This window comes from Haliotis rufescens, unplaced genomic scaffold (assembly GCF_023055435.1).
Source record: "Haliotis rufescens isolate VD_foot unplaced genomic scaffold, xgHalRufe1.0.p SCAF_19, whole genome shotgun sequence".
NCBI classification, from domain to species: domain Eukaryota; kingdom Metazoa; phylum Mollusca; class Gastropoda; order Lepetellida; family Haliotidae; genus Haliotis; species Haliotis rufescens.
In genome coordinates this window covers 5,495,652-5,513,358 of record NW_025963879.1, presented here as the reverse complement: position 1 = coordinate 5,513,358, position 17,707 = coordinate 5,495,652, and the positions used below count along the sequence as shown (strand labels likewise).

Sequence of the window (17,707 nt, the reverse complement as noted above, 5' to 3'; positions counted from 1 at the left end):
CGAAAATGTGGTAGGGTTTTCAAGGTATGTAGCATTGAAAGTCTTCATGTTGATAATGAGCCGTAGTTTTAAACTGTCCTTTTTGGGGACAAGAGAAATAAGGGAATAAAACCCGGGGGTTGCGGGAAGTGACATTTGATGGCGTTTTTTGCTAGTAACGTATTTACAGTGTCGATCAATGTTGGTAGCTGCCTGGCCGGATATGTTCTCTGATGGGGATGGAGCGTCGTAAGCTGCGTCACAAAGGGGTCTGCGAGCTTGGTCCAATTGCTTGCAAAGATCTTTAGTCTTTCATCTACGGGTGTGGCCTTAACGGGAACGGCTGAGGGCGGAAGTTCCCAGTCATGCCGATTTGAAAAGGAGTTCCTGCTGAACTTCCCTCTTGGGAAGGTTCGCCAGCGCCCTTGGGTCCGGTAAAGGAGACCAATCGACCCAAGGAGGGCTTCAAGCCCCGTTGACCTCTTCGACCTCTGCCGCACCCTCGAAAGGGATTAGGCTGGGAAAAAATAAGCTCACGTAAATTGCGCTGGGCAAGAACAAATTGGGGATATTGGTGATCCTTTTTCTGTTGATCCTCCAATTGTCTTTTCTGGAGACGTAGGTTCAAAATCTGCGTAAGCTTGTCTTGTGTAAGGTTGATTAATCCCCGAGTAGAGGCCTCTTCTTGGGAATGAGTGGAGAGAGACGGAGAGGTCGTCCATGGCTGACAAACTAGTAGACACGAGTGGGAGGGTACGGCTGACTGTGGTATCCAAGTGCGTTAGGTCCTGATCTTCAACCACGTAAGACGAGGTTGAGCGCTTCTGAGACAGAGTAGAAACTGGGTGGCGACCGTAGTGGACATGCCATGAGTGCCTGTGTCTTCAAGGATGAAACGGGGGATATGGAGACTATCCTGTAATCGACGAAAGGACACGAAGGCCGTATCTAGGTTAGAGTTAATGTCCAGGAAGACTGGTCTGGGAGGGAGCTGATCTTGGATGAACTAGCCGATGGAACTGCAAATCCAGAGAACCTATCCGCAGCCGAAGTCCTCCACTTTAACTGCAATTTATCAGCTATTTAATGCATGACCGATTTAGGTCCGCTGGTTCAAAACTCCCAACCGAGGAAGGCGTTGACGAGGGATCGTCAAGAACGCCTGACGGATGTGAACTGTCAGTTGGTTGAGCCTCGATACCAGGATTGCCCGAAGTAGAGGTCGAACCACCCGATCCGGGAGGGGTCAAGCGGGAGGCAACCGAAACCGGAACAGGATCAGTAGGTTGAGTCCAGTGGATATTGCTTTCACAAGAGAGTCAAACGATGGTTCCGAAGTCTGTTGTTGATCCCTCTGATCCCAATTCGTGGGTAGGATAGGTGGACAAGGGTCTGCAGGGGCGGACCTAGAAGAATTACGATCGGGCGATCTGTGCGCTGAACGAGAATGGCTCCGAGAATGACTTCGACAATCACGTTCTTCATACGATGACGAACGTCGATCCTGTGAACTGTGAGGCGGGTAGGCATAGCTGGCAGAAGAGTGGTAGTCAAGAAACCGTGAGTAAGGGTATCCGGACGCTGGTAATAAGAGTCATGGTAGATCGGGGAGGCATCCCATCAGGGGTCCAGAAAATTTAAAATCCCAATCGGACATTTGCATTTAGGCCACGCCCCCTTCAAATAGCGTATTTTAGTACGACTTTTCACACACATTACAAGTTTACGTATTCATAATATGATGAATTATGAATTGTTTCAATTTAAATTGTTTAATTCACCGGACAATTAATAACAAATAATATCATTTTAGATTTACATGGAAAACATACGTTTGTTTCTGTTATAATAACGATCTGTTAACGTAGTGAACGGTCTAATTAATATTCATGAGTTATATTCATGAGTCTGCTCAAGTGTACGCGTTGTAACATTTGGATCGAGACTATTATCCCATATTTGGTTATCACGTGACCTCACGGGAAATGGGTTTTTTTAAACTAAAGATTTTTTTAAAAACAAGACAGATAATTTAATCACAAATACTAAAATATCGTTGATAGCAATAGTTATTTGAATACTTTTTTCATCTGTACTTATTTATTGACCATAAAAAAAATGGATATCGTTCGTCCGAGAAAGCAAAATGGCGGTCAATCAAGATTCAATATACGACTAGCTACTGAAAACAATAAAATCTGCAAATCTTCATTGTATGTCAACCAAGTGAAAGTCGTTAGCCACCACTTACAAAATGATCGTCCAGACTTTGAGGGTTTGGCAGATCCGCTCGACTGATCTGCATCGGTCGACTGGCTGTCGTCACGCTTTCGCTTCTTGTCTGAGGTTACATATCGTAGCATTGTGAGGATAATGAGGTACATCGATGATGCAAGGTATTAATGTACAGTTGTAAACACCTTTCACTCGAATTAACAAGATGTTCTCAGTAATTAATCCTCGATTAATGAGTGTCAACTCAGTTTATTGCCTATTACAGTGATTGACCGATTACAGCAATCAAAACAAACAAAGCTTGTCAGTGTAGTTAATCTTCATTGTGTTGCAACTGCAGACAGAAACTGCTCAGTCCCAACTGTTGATCATGTCCGGTCAAAATTTAAGAATGTCCGGACAATACTTTTTAAAATGTCTGGTAAGCAATATTTTAAAACGGACATTTGAGATTCCCAATCGGACATGTCCGGCGCATATGACGGTTTCCTCTGTGACGGGTCGTGTAGGTATCAACCACCGACAAGGTCCCGTGAGGATAGCCGCTATGGTGGTAGTCAACGACGGATGACCGGTCTCTGCCATAGAGAGAACTGTCCGACAGGTGGTTAATTGAAGACCATTTGGATTGGGAATGATGACACTCATGGTAACTTGATCGAGAATGCCGATCCTGTGAGCGAGATCTTCGATTCTGTGAGCGAGAACGTCAATCCTGTGAGCGAGATCTCCGATCCTCCAAGCGAGAGCATTGATCCTGGGAGAGGGAAAACGGATCCTTGGAGCGGGAACGCCCATCTTTGGAACGAGAGCGCTGATCGTGGGAGCGGGAGTGCCGAACTGTCGTCTTGGAGGGTGAATGTTGTACCGAAGTGTGACGATCTAAAACAATCCGAGATGAAGTCGTATCGACAGCCGTATCTCTAGCCCCCGGGGACAGACAGACCGAGCACACATCGACCTGCATGTCTTCTTGTGGAGTGGTAGACAGGTCGCGAGTGGACAAATCGTCTGTAAGGAACCTGTCTGAGAGGGTGTCGTCTGTGACAGAAATTACAGGTTCGACAGGATTGTCTTTAAGGCGTGATGAGCTGGTACTAGCTTTGGAATCCCCTACTTTGGAACGGCAATCGGCAATACGAAGACGACAACGTTGCAGGTAAACTTTAAAAGCCAAGTTAGTTAGGGAATGACATTCCGCACATTGGGAACCCAGGGTGCACTGTCCCAGACAGTTGCAACATAATGAGTGGGGATCCGACGTAGAATAGGTACGTCTGCATTCTTTACAAGCAGGACGTTGATAGTCCTTCTTTCACATATTATTTAGGATACTCGAACAACTTGGCGAAGGACAACAATTCTGTGATGTTTCAAACAGGGTGGGTGGCTCTTTTTATTTTCAGAAGCTGGAAACATGATTCAGGCACATTCCCACATATGATCGAAGAAGAAGGAAGAAATGCAAAGTGTGAGATAGGATAGGTTTACAAATGTACAGTTTTGCCCTGAACTATTATGGTTAAAGCACAAGGATGTTTAACCCTTGTATCTCCTTTCTGATCAAGTCCTCCTTTATGATGATTAGGGTTACATACTCCTTTCTGATTAAACACCCCTGTAAAATCCTTAGGGTTAGTTGAGAGTTAGGGTATGGGTTAGCTGTCTCACCCCTGAATGAATTAATCCCATGTAACCTGAGGAAACTTTATACAATTTTTATCATGTTTCGAGTTTCTCGGAGTAAAATGGCTACTGTTCATACACATCAAGGTCAACAATGAAGTGCTGATCACTTGGTAAACAGAATTATTCGTGACAGAATCCGTAGTCCTGTGTTAAAGTGTTGGCTAATTAGTCAAATTCAAATCATACATATTCAAGTTCTCAAAGAAAATTCTTACCTTGTTCATATTGTGTAATATTGACATATACACCCCTCCCACAAAAATAAAACAGAAAAAAAGCCCAAGGTATATCAGAGGCATATCAGCTATGAAATGTTACAGGGGGCTGGTTAATGATTAATAGTTATACCCACATCACAGTGTACACACGCTTTACTGTCTAGTTCCAACTGTGTAACCTTGAGCCAGTCTCACCCAATCCAAGCATTTATCAGAAAAATTTCACATAGGTATATTAGATATACAACAAGTATGGGTATATCAGATATACATCAAGTATGGGTATATTAGATATACATCAAGAATGGGTATATTAGATATACATCAAGTATGGTTATATTAGATATACGTCAAGTATGGGTATATCAGATATACATCAAGTATGGATATATTAGATGTACATCAAAAATAGGTATATCAGATATACATCAAGTACGGGTAGATCAGATATACCTCAAGTATGGGTATATCAGATATACATCAAGTATGGGTATATTCGATATACATCAAGTATGGGTATATTCGATATACATCAAGTATGGGTATATTCGATATACATCAAGTATGGGTATATTCGTTATACATCAAGTATGGGTATATTCGATATACATCAAGAATGGGTATATTCGATATACATCAAGTATGGGTATATTAGATATACATCAAGAATGGGTATATTAGATATACATCAAGTACAGGTATATCAGATATACATCAAGTATGGGTATATTCGATATACATCAAGTATGGGTATATTCGATATACATCAAGAATGGGTATATTCGATATACATCAAGTATGGGTATATTAGATATACATCAAGAATGGGTATATTAGATATACATCAAGTACGGGTATATCAGATATACATCAAGTATGGGTATATTCGATATACATCAAGTATGGGTATATTCGATATACCGTATTCGACGTAATAAGCGCCCTGCTCTAATAAGCGCCCATGGCGGTGTTTGCTAATATATTGGCAAGTGAACATCCCAAAAAGCGCCCCCTTCCGATTGACCAATGTACAAAAAAACTTACTTATTCTGACTGTAGAACTTGTTTCAGTCGGGCAACTAATCTTGGTGAACCTAAGCAGCGTAGCTGACACAGTATCTCGAGGCCTCCTGCGATTTCTGAATGTTGATATTCTGGATCGGTGATGACACAAGTGATCACACCGCCATGCTTTGTGAAACACGAAAGTGTCTTGCTCAGTTCCCGGTGCAAATGTCCCACAACACACGCACCATAAACAACACACACCGCAAATTTATTGGATGGGTTTTCAGGTTCTCTTTTGGTTGATAATACTTCTCCTTCATTGGGCTGCCACATATCACGATAAACATGAAATCCTCTAACCGAGCTGTCAAACTTGTAAATATCGGCCATGCTTGTTTTATTGATAGTAACGACTGCGCAGGACAGGTAATAAATATTAGTCACATGATTACTATATTGACCAATCATGCTTCATTACACATTTACTACGGGGTCACTAGGTGCAAAATCGTGGTAAGTGTAACGGTCACTTTGCAAGCATGAATGACGATCTGTCATCACACAAAGGGAAGAGACTTTGCTCTTATGACATTTCATTCAAATTAAAAGTGATACAGTTTGCTGAAAAGTCTAACATTACATTGACAGCAAAACATTTTGGGGTCGATAGAAAGCGTGTGCGAGAATGGCTAAAACAGAAGCAAGAATTGCAAACTGTGGGTGACAAAGCCAAACGTAAACGTCGATCTGGGGCTGGGCGAAAAATAGATTTCCCTGACATTGAAAATAAGGTCCTAACACGGATGAGAGATCGTCACAGTAAAGGCACACGTGTTACAGGGAAAGCATTAAAGCAAGAGGCCTTACGTTTGCACAGGGATGGTGGAAACCAATCGTTTAAAGCAAGTTGCGGATGGTTGAGATCTTTCATGAAGAGAAATAAAATCAGTTTCCGTAGAGCGACACATGTTGGTAAAAAAAGTGAAGCTATACTGAGTGACAAGATGATGTCATTTCTTCGCTACATCATATACATGAGGAGGCGTCAGTCTTACCCGCTCTCTGCAATCGCAAACATGGATGAAACCCCGGTGTGGGTCGATATGCCTGGCAGTTCAACTTTGGAGGAAATAGGATCTAAAACCATTACCATGACAAGCACAGGACATGAAAAAACTAGACTAACTGTTTGTTTGGCTGCATATGCGGATGGTACTAAAATGCCCCCACTTGTCCTGTTAAAAGGTGTTCGTCCCATCAAAGACGTCCCTGTTGGCGTAGTCGTCATGATGACACCCAAAGCTTGGGCCAACGAGGCTGTAATGCAATTTTGGTTGCACCGTATTTGGCGACAAAATGCTCAAACTCGTAGGCTTCTTGTCTGGGATTCTTTTTCAGCACATCGTACCCCCGCCATAAAGAAATCCTTGTCACGTGATTACAACAGCGATTTTGCTATAATCCCCGGTGGGTGCACAAGCCGCATCCAACCGTGCGATGTGTCGTGGAACAAGCCATTCAAAGATGCCTACAGAGACCAGTACGACGACTGGCTCTTCAATGCCAAGCCTGTTTTGACGAAGGGAAACAACAGGAAGCCCCCAGAAAAAACCTTGGTCCTTAAATGGATCAAGCAGGCGTGGAGTTCTGTGTCTCCAGACACAGTCCGGAAATCATTTCTTAAATGTGGAATCAGCAACTCCTTGGATGGGGCCGAAGATGCCATTCTCTTCGCAGACGACTCAGACTCCGATGACCCATTTGATGGATTTGATGAGCCGACATCTGGGGAGCTTGAAGCCAATCAACAAAAGCAGGATAATCTACGCATGGAGTTGGACGCCGTAAATGAATGGAGTGACCCTGAGGATGCGCACGAAGATGTCGAAAGCGGAGACGAGTACGAGTCTCCAGATTCCCCATGTCACTGAAACCTCTATCCTTGAGCAGTTAAAAAAAGAATTCAAGTGACAGATTGATGGGACATTAATTCATAATCCCAGAATGACTGTGTTCGTTATTTCCAGTTTCAGAAGTTTTCTCATTTATCATGTTTAATGCTTGTCGTAAAAGCCAAATATATATGCTTGTCGTAGGAGGCGACTAACCGGATCGTGTTGTCAGGATGGCTGACTTGGTAGATGCATGTCATCATATCCCAGTAGCGTAGATCGATGCTCGTGAATGTCATTGGATTGTCTGGTCCAGACTCGATTATTTACAGACCGCCGTCATATTGCTGGAACATTGCTGAGTGCGGCGTAAAACAACAAAGATAAGGCAGTATTTCTTCTGTGTGTGCAGTTGAAAGCAGCATCATTGTTGTTTCATAAAGTTATACAGTTTTCTGAGTTCAGTGTTGTTGTTTTTTGTTTATCAAACATCTCGGCTTGTCAATCAGCTGTTAATGTATTCAATGCCCTCAGTTTTGAGGTGTTTGCTGATTGGATAGACAGGCGTGGGAATTTTCACTTTAAGCCAATCAGTGAAGAGGTCTCTGCAGAGATTATCAAGTACCAACTTAAATGTCTGTTCCGTTCTGATAAAGATGAAATGTCTATCTTCCCCTGATTGATAATGAAAGTGAACGACTAATGTACAAAAGAAAGAAATACACATTTGTGTCTTGTTTCCAAATGTGACCAGGTGATTCAAGCGGAGAAGGCACAGGTGAGGTGTCGCTGACACAGTCGGTCAAATTGTGCATTCGCGGTGTCAGACAGCTTTTAATTTTCAAATAACATGTGAAAGGATATTCATAATCAAACACACAATAACATCTGTTTTTGAAAATCACAAACACAAAGCGCATGTTTATATTATATTTTTCAAATTTACCTGCTGATTACCGGTACTTCCTGTACTTCCTGTACTTCCGAACAATGGCGCCGATGATTTATTTTAAGAATCGTAAAATGTGGCGCTGCGTTATCACAAATATGCTCATTTTTAAGTTAATACGTACAAGAATGCACATGGTATTATTTGTACGAGACATGTATTTATAAAATACGGACACAGGTCGTTTTCTGCGTTCGCCAAACCATGAATTTTGTGATCTTTCAATTCTTTTTTTTAACCAAAATTTCATTCTAATAAGCGCCCCCCTTTTCTAATTTTGAGAGCGCCCTGGGCGCTTATTACGTCGAATACGGTACATCAAGTATGGGTATATCAGATATACATCAAGTATGGGTATATTAGATATACATCAAGAATGGGTATATTAGATATACATCAAGTATGGGTATATTAGATATACGTCAAGTATGGGTATATCAGATATACATCAAGTATGGATATATTAGATGTACATCAAAAATAGGTATATCAGATATACATCAAGTACGGGTAGATCAGATATACCTCAAGTATGGGTATATCAGATATACATCAAGTATGGGTATATTAGATATACATCAAGTATGGGTATATTCAATATACATCAAGTATGGGTATATTCGATATACATCAAGTATGGGTATATTCGATATACATCAAGAATGGGTATATTCGATATACATCAAGTATGGGTATATTAGATATACATCAAGAATGGGTATATTAGATATACATCAAGTACGGGTATATCAGATATACATCAAGTATGGGTATATTCAATATACATCAAGTATGGGTATATTCGATATACATCAAGTATGGGTATATCAGATATACATCAAGAATGGGTATATTAGATATACATCAAGTATGGTTATATTAGATATACGTCAAGTATGGGTATATCAGATATACATCAAGTATGGATATATTAGATGTACATTAAAAATAGGTATATCAGATATTCATCAAGTATGGGTAGATCAGATATACCTTAAGTATGGGTATATCAGATATACATCAAGTATGGGTATATTCGATATACATCAAGTATGGGTATATTCGTTATACATCAAGTATGGGTATATTCGATATACATCAAGAATGGGTATATTCGATATACATCAAGTATGGGTATATTAGATATACATCAAGAATGGGTATATTAGATATACATCAAGTACAGGTATATCAGATATACATCAAGTATGGGTATATTCGATATACATCAAGTATGGGTATATTCGATATACATCAAGAATGGGTATATTCGATATACATCAAGTATGGGTATATTAGATATACATCAAGAATGGGTATATTAGATATACATCAAGTACGGGTATATCAGATATACATCAAGTATGGGTATATTCGATATACATCAAGTATGGGTATATTCGATATACCGTATTCGACGTAATAAGCGCCCTGCTCTAATAAGCGCCCATGGCGGTGTTTGCTAATATATTGGCAAGTGAACATCCCAAAAAGCGCCCCCTTCCGATTGACCAATGTACAAAAAAACTTACTTATTCTGACTGTAGAACTTGTTTCAGTCGGGCAACTAATCTTGGTGAACCTAAGCAGCGTAGCTGACACAGTATCTCGAGGCCTCCTGCGATTTCTGAATGTTGATATTCTGGATCGGTGATGACACAAGTGATCACACCGCCATGCTTTGTGAAACACGAAAGTGTCTTGCTCAGTTCCCGGTGCAAATGTCCCACAACACACGCACCATAAACAACACACACCGCAAATTTATTGGATGGGTTTTCAGGTTCTCTTTTGGTTGATAATACTTCTCCTTCATTGGGCTGCCACATATCACGATAAACATGAAATCCTCTAACCGAGCTGTCAAACTTGTAAATATCGGCCATGCTTGTTTTATTGATAGTAACGACTGCGCAGGACAGGTAATAAATATTAGTCACATGATTACTATATTGACCAATCATGCTTCATTACACATTTACTACGGGGTCACTAGGTGCAAAATCGTGGTAAGTGTAACGGTCACTTTGCAAGCATGAATGACGATCTGTCATCACACAAAGGGAAGAGACTTTGCTCTTATGACATTTCATTCAAATTAAAAGTGATACAGTTTGCTGAAAAGTCTAACATTACATTGACAGCAAAACATTTTGGGGTCGATAGAAAGCGTGTGCGAGAATGGCTAAAACAGAAGCAAGAATTGCAAACTGTGGGTGACAAAGCCAAACGTAAACGTCGATCTGGGGCTGGGCGAAAAATAGATTTCCCTGACATTGAAAATAAGGTCCTAACACGGATGAGAGATCGTCACAGTAAAGGCACACGTGTTACAGGGAAAGCATTAAAGCAAGAGGCCTTACGTTTGCACAGGGATGGTGGAAACCAATCGTTTAAAGCAAGTTGCGGATGGTTGAGATCTTTCATGAAGAGAAATAAAATCAGTTTCCGTAGAGCGACACATGTTGGTAAAAAAAGTGAAGCTATACTGAGTGACAAGATGATGTCATTTCTTCGCTACATCATATACATGAGGAGGCGTCAGTCTTACCCGCTCTCTGCAATCGCAAACATGGATGAAACCCCGGTGTGGGTCGATATGCCTGGCAGTTCAACTTTGGAGGAAATAGGATCTAAAACCATTACCATGACAAGCACAGGACATGAAAAAACTAGACTAACTGTTTGTTTGGCTGCATATGCGGATGGTACTAAAATGCCCCCACTTGTCCTGTTAAAAGGTGTTCGTCCCATCAAAGACGTCCCTGTTGGCGTAGTCGTCATGATGACACCCAAAGCTTGGGCCAACGAGGCTGTAATGCAATTTTGGTTGCACCGTATTTGGCGACAAAATGCTCAAACTCGTAGGCTTCTTGTCTGGGATTCTTTTTCAGCACATCGTACCCCCGCCATAAAGAAATCCTTGTCACGTGATTACAACAGCGATTTTGCTATAATCCCCGGTGGGTGCACAAGCCGCATCCAACCGTGCGATGTGTCGTGGAACAAGCCATTCAAAGATGCCTACAGAGACCAGTACGACGACTGGCTCTTCAATGCCAAGCCTGTTTTGACGAAGGGAAACAACAGGAAGCCCCCAGAAAAAACCTTGGTCCTTAAATGGATCAAGCAGGCGTGGAGTTCTGTGTCTCCAGACACAGTCCGGAAATCATTTCTTAAATGTGGAATCAGCAACTCCTTGGATGGGGCCGAAGATGCCATTCTCTTCGCAGACGACTCAGACTCCGATGACCCATTTGATGGATTTGATGAGCCGACATCTGGGGAGCTTGAAGCCAATCAACAAAAGCAGGATAATCTACGCATGGAGTTGGACGCCGTAAATGAATGGAGTGACCCTGAGGATGCGCACGAAGATGTCGAAAGCGGAGACGAGTACGAGTCTCCAGATTCCCCATGTCACTGAAACCTCTATCCTTGAGCAGTTAAAAAAAGAATTCAAGTGACAGATTGATGGGACATTAATTCATAATCCCAGAATGACTGTGTTCGTTATTTCCAGTTTCAGAAGTTTTCTCATTTATCATGTTTAATGCTTGTCGTAAAAGCCAAATATATATGCTTGTCGTAGGAGGCGACTAACCGGATCGTGTTGTCAGGATGGCTGACTTGGTAGATGCATGTCATCATATCCCAGTAGCGTAGATCGATGCTCGTGAATGTCATTGGATTGTCTGGTCCAGACTCGATTATTTACAGACCGCCGTCATATTGCTGGAACATTGCTGAGTGCGGCGTAAAACAACAAAGATAAGGCAGTATTTCTTCTGTGTGTGCAGTTGAAAGCAGCATCATTGTTGTTTCATAAAGTTATACAGTTTTCTGAGTTCAGTGTTGTTGTTTTTTGTTTATCAAACATCTCGGCTTGTCAATCAGCTGTTAATGTATTCAATGCCCTCAGTTTTGAGGTGTTTGCTGATTGGATAGACAGGCGTGGGAATTTTCACTTTAAGCCAATCAGTGAAGAGGTCTCTGCAGAGATTATCGAGTACCAACTTAAATGTCTGTTCCGTTCTGATAAAGATGAAATGTCTATCTTCCCCTGATTGATAATGAAAGTGAACGACTAATGTACAAAAGAAAGAAATACACATTTGTGTCTTGTTTCCAAATGTGACCAGGTGATTCAAGCGGAGAAGGCACAGGTGAGGTGTCGCTGACACAGTCGGTCAAATTGTGCATTCGCGGTGTCAGACAGCTTTTAATTTTCAAATAACATGTGAAAGGATATTCATAATCAAACACACAATAACATCTGTTTTTGAAAATCACAAACACAAAGCGCATGTTTATATTATATTTTTCAAATTTACCTGCTGATTACCGGTACTTCCTGTACTTCCTGTACTTCCGAACAATGGCGCCGATGATTTATTTTAAGAATCGTAAAATGTGGCGCTGCGTTATCACAAATATGCTCATTTTTAAGTTAATACGTACAAGAATGCACATGGTATTATTTGTACGAGACATGTATTTATAAAATACGGACACAGGTCGTTTTCTGCGTTCGCCAAACCATGAATTTTGTGATCTTTCAATTCTTTTTTTTAACCAAAATTTCATTCTAATAAGCGCCCCCCTTTTCTAATTTTGAGAGCGCCCTGGGCGCTTATTACGTCGAATACGGTACATCAAGTATGGGTATATCAGATATACATCAAGTATGGGTATATTAGATATACATCAAGAATGGGTATATTAGATATACATCAAGTATGGGTATATTAGATATACGTCAAGTATGGGTATATCAGATATACATCAAGTATGGATATATTAGATGTACATCAAAAATAGGTATATCAGATATACATCAAGTACGGGTAGATCAGATATACCTCAAGTATGGGTATATCAGATATACATCAAGTATGGGTATATTAGATATACATCAAGTATGGGTATATTCAATATACATCAAGTATGGGTATATTCGATATACATCAAGTATGGGTATATTCGATATACATCAAGAATGGGTATATTCGATATACATCAAGTATGGGTATATTAGATATACATCAAGAATGGGTATATTAGATATACATCAAGTACGGGTATATCAGATATACATCAAGTATGGGTATATTCAATATACATCAAGTATGGGTATATTCGATATACATCAAGTATGGGTATATCAGATATACATCAAGAATGGGTATATTAGATATACATCAAGTATGGTTATATTAGATATACGTCAAGTATGGGTATATCAGATATACATCAAGTATGGATATATTAGATGTACATTAAAAATAGGTATATCAGATATTCATCAAGTATGGGTAGATCAGATATACCTTAAGTATGGGTATATCAGATATACATCAAGTATGGGTATATTCGATATACATCAAGTATGGGTATATTCAATATACATCAAGTATGGGTATATTCGATATACATCAAGTATGGGTATATTCGATATACATCAAGTATGGGTATATTAGATATACATCAAGTATGGGTATATCAGATATACATCAAGTATGGGTATATCAGATATACATCAAGTATGGGTATATTCGATATACATCAAGTATGGGTATATTAGATATACATCAAGTATGGGAATATTCGATATACATCAAGAATGGGTATATTTGATATACATCAAGTATGGGTATATTAGATATACATCAAGAATGGGTATATTAGATATACATCAAGTACAGGTATATCAGATATACATCAAGTATGGGTATATTCGATATACATCAAGTATGGGTATATTCGATATACATCAAGTATGGGTATATCAGATATACATCAAGAATGGGTATATTAGATATACATCAAGTATGGTTATATTAGATATTCGTCAAGTATGGGTATATCAGATATACATCAAGTATGGATATATTAGATGTACATTAAAAATAGGTATATCAGATATTCATCAAGTATGGGTAGATCAGATATACCTTAAGTATGGGTATATCAGATATACATCAAGTATGGGTATATTCGATATACATCAAGTATGGGTATATTCAATATACATCAAGTATGGGTATATTCGATATACATCAAGTATGGGTATATTCGATATACATCAAGTATGGGTATATTAGATATACATCAAGTATGGGTATATCAGATATACATCAAGTATGGGTATATCAGATATACATCAAGTATGGGTATATTCGATATACATCAAGTATGGGTATATTAGATATACATCAAGTATGGGAATATTCGATATACATCAAGAATGGGTATATTCGATATACATCAAGTATGGGTATATTAGATATACATCAAGTATGGGTATATTAGATATACATCAAGTATGGGTATATTCGATATACATCAAGTATGGGTATATTCGATATACAGTGATCCCTCGCTAAAAAGCTACCTTCAGGGTCCAAATAATTGATGAGCGTTACAGATGATCAGCCTTTTAGAGGTAGATGACCAACAAAACAGTATACATGCTCTGCCTACCTAACACGATCTACATTGCACGTTTCAGGAGTTATTTATGATTCATAGTGTAAAAAAAGAATTGATCGAGTATTAATAACTGCCATGCTTTACCTCGCGCTATAACCGAGTTAGCGCTATATTGAAGGGCGCAATAACGAGGGAACACTGTACATCAAGTATGGGTAGATTCGATATACATCAAGTATGAAGTCTCTACATGAGTAAACCAATTGCATCAGTGGCAGTGTTCAAATCTGAACAAGTGGGGCTGCTTGGTGAAAATGTATTTAATGGTAAAATACTGCCTGATTTCTCTAAAGAGTAACATTTATGGCCACCTTCACCAACAACATCTGGCCATTTCTTGGTAACATTTACTTAATAATAACTTATCGCCAGTCAATTTTGTTGTGGTTTTCATCACAGAGTCACTCCTACATAGAGGTTTCTAAAACGTACCAAAAATTGCTGATTTGGATCTTCTGAGTCCAGCAAATGAATAAACCTGCCCATAAGGCCTTGTTCTTCAGCAAAGTCTTCAGGGTCATCTGGCTCTTCTGGTTGATCAGGCTGATCTTGGACCAGACAGTTGACTATATTCAAAATAGCATCAACCTGAGAGAGAAGGTACAGCAGTTAGTGCATTTATTTCAACTTCAATATCAATTTTCCACATACAAAAACAGTGTGTGACAGTGAGTATGGTTTTTGCAATATTCAAGCCATATCACGCTAGAAATCAAACAATAATTACCATTGTACTATAAAATCAAAAATATTTTTTAACAAACGACCTCTTCACTGCCAAACACATCTATTAGTTCTTCGGAAAACCCTATCATCTTCACTAATGCAACTGCGAATGTGCTAGGTGCGAAAACGTCACTTCTTTCATCCAATAACCTTTATCAACTAGATGCAGATTCCTGATGTAATAAAGGTAGTACATTGGCTAATCCAGATGGGGGGCCCGCTTACAAAGAGGTTGTCACTTTCCATTGATGACATCACTTCTGCTATCTTGTTGGTGATATTTACATATATTTGTATATATGTATATGGCACTAATGTCTCAAATGATGCAATATCTAGGGCTGCTTGTACAGTGTATCATCCGGGACTGACAACCTTTCATCATCTAGATTTAGGATTGCAGACATTCGTCAATGATCTGCCCACCAGACAAGTATTCAAGGGACAAATCACCTTGAATTTTTGGTACACCCCACGCCCCCATCCCAACCCCATAGCAGCCTCTTAGGATAAGCCTCAGATTTACTTAACCAGCTGGATGCCGAGTTTTCATTCTGACTCACATTTTCCTGAGATCGGAAAGTGAAGCTTGTGCGAGAATTGCACTCACGTGGCACTGATTACGCTGAGATGTAGAAAAAAGACACTGGTAAATGTTGTCCAAGAAATTATTCTGTGTTTAAAAATAGGAAATCTTTTTGCTTTTCATCGTACACCAATAAAATACTGTGCAGCAATTTGTTTTATTTTTCAGCTTTACGGTGACTGTGAGTGAACAAAATACTGCCTAATATCAGAACGACATAAATATTCTTCAAATTCAATGCAAAAGATAGCCTGCAGTAAATGACGAAAACTGATTTTCAAAAGGTGACTAAGAGGTTACACATACAAAGAAAAGGGGGCATAACTCCGCTATGCTTAGCACTAGTTTATTGCAACTCAGGTCACTTGGTGAGAATTAGCTGTGAGTAAGGACAATATATTTGGGTTGTGTTTTAATCATGAGGAATTAAACTATTCCAACACAAATATTGATATTGAAACTGTATACATTAAGGTATAAAAAAACCCACAAGAAATGGTGAAATCATACTTCATAAAAAAAGAAGTAATAGCGAAATGGATGGCCCTATCTAACCTATTAATTACTCCTTAGATTCCAACATTCTCCTGATTGTGTAAATGTAATTTGACGAATGTTGCACCATTATTAATGGAGCACTAGCCTTATCATCAAATGTAATGAATTTCTAAAAGAATGACACCATTCTATTTGACGTCATGGCTGTTTTTTGTGTGCCTTTGACAACATTGAAGAAAGACGACACTGGCATTTTGATTAATATAAATCTCCCCTAATTTTTGTTCATGGTATGGAAAATGTTGATGTGTAAACCGGAATATGACGCTTTTTCAACACAACATAAAATGACTGCTTTTACCATGTCAATAATGTCTTGAATATATAAACAATAAGTTAGTATACCATGCATCTTAATTAGACAAGACAAGCACCTGTTTGGTATCAATTTTGCGTAATCATATATTCAAAAGAATATTTAAGCAAACAAAATTATATTCAGTATTGGACATGTATTTGTTTATTATTATGTGATTATTTCTCTTCATCCTGTCTCAGAATTATACAATAAAAGAGGTGAAGAAAGCTCAATTGGTATAGAATTATTAGGATGATCGTATAAGGTTCCACCAACGGGGTACATGGCACGGGTTATATTTTTATACTTTTTACAATTCTTGGAGAAATAAAGTAAACAATATTTAAAATAGGATGAACCCTTTGATTATATAATGCAAAACGAGAGGAATAATTTGTAAATCATTTGTGACTAACGCGCTCCTAGCAAATTGTTTGATATCACTGTTCTGTATATCAAATGACATAAAAAATAATTCCAAGACCAAGACAATTCTTCTTAAAATGTGTGCATATTTTTTAACAAAAAATATTATCCATTTTGTTAAAAAATATATTCACTGTTAGTTATAAAATAAAATGAAACGGCTCTTCATGGACATTGTTTATATCAACTTACAATATTGATTATTACACTCCCCAGAAATACGTACATGTTGCAGTTACATTTACATTTCATCTTCTAACACTTGTCTAAAGGATAGAAATATCATATACCAAACTATGAACTTCACATGGAACATTGACAAATAATCCAAAGTGAAATTAATTGTTTGATAAAATATGTATAAAAGATATGCAAAATCTACATCATAATTGAAACTGTAAATAGCAGGATACAATGATCATGTGAGCTTTCATTCGAAGACCTTCACCTCAAAGAAATCACCAAATATGTACAACATTGTTGACATATGACATCACTACCGGTGACTGACTTTTACAAAATGGCGCTGTCAACAGTACGCAGGATTTTACAAGGGGAATTTTGTTGATCCAGGGATAGTATAGACATAAATGTGACATGTAAGTAATCAAAAAAACATTCTGACAATCTGTGTACTGTTATTTGTTGTTA

The 17,707-nt window shown here is 38.9% G+C and overlaps 1 protein-coding gene across 1 annotated transcript in view; it reads right to left on the bottom strand.

Moving 5' to 3' along the window:
• The window catches only part of LOC124148422 (vacuolar protein sorting-associated protein 35-like), a 100,200-nt gene that overhangs the window by 31,566 nt on the left and 50,927 nt on the right, over positions 1 to 17,707 (bottom strand). The window contains exon 12 of the mRNA XM_046519506.2: positions 14,895 to 15,050. Coding sequence (XP_046375462.1) covers positions 14,895 to 15,050 — 156 coding nt within the window. The remainder of the gene's footprint in view (positions 1 to 14,894; positions 15,051 to 17,707) is intronic.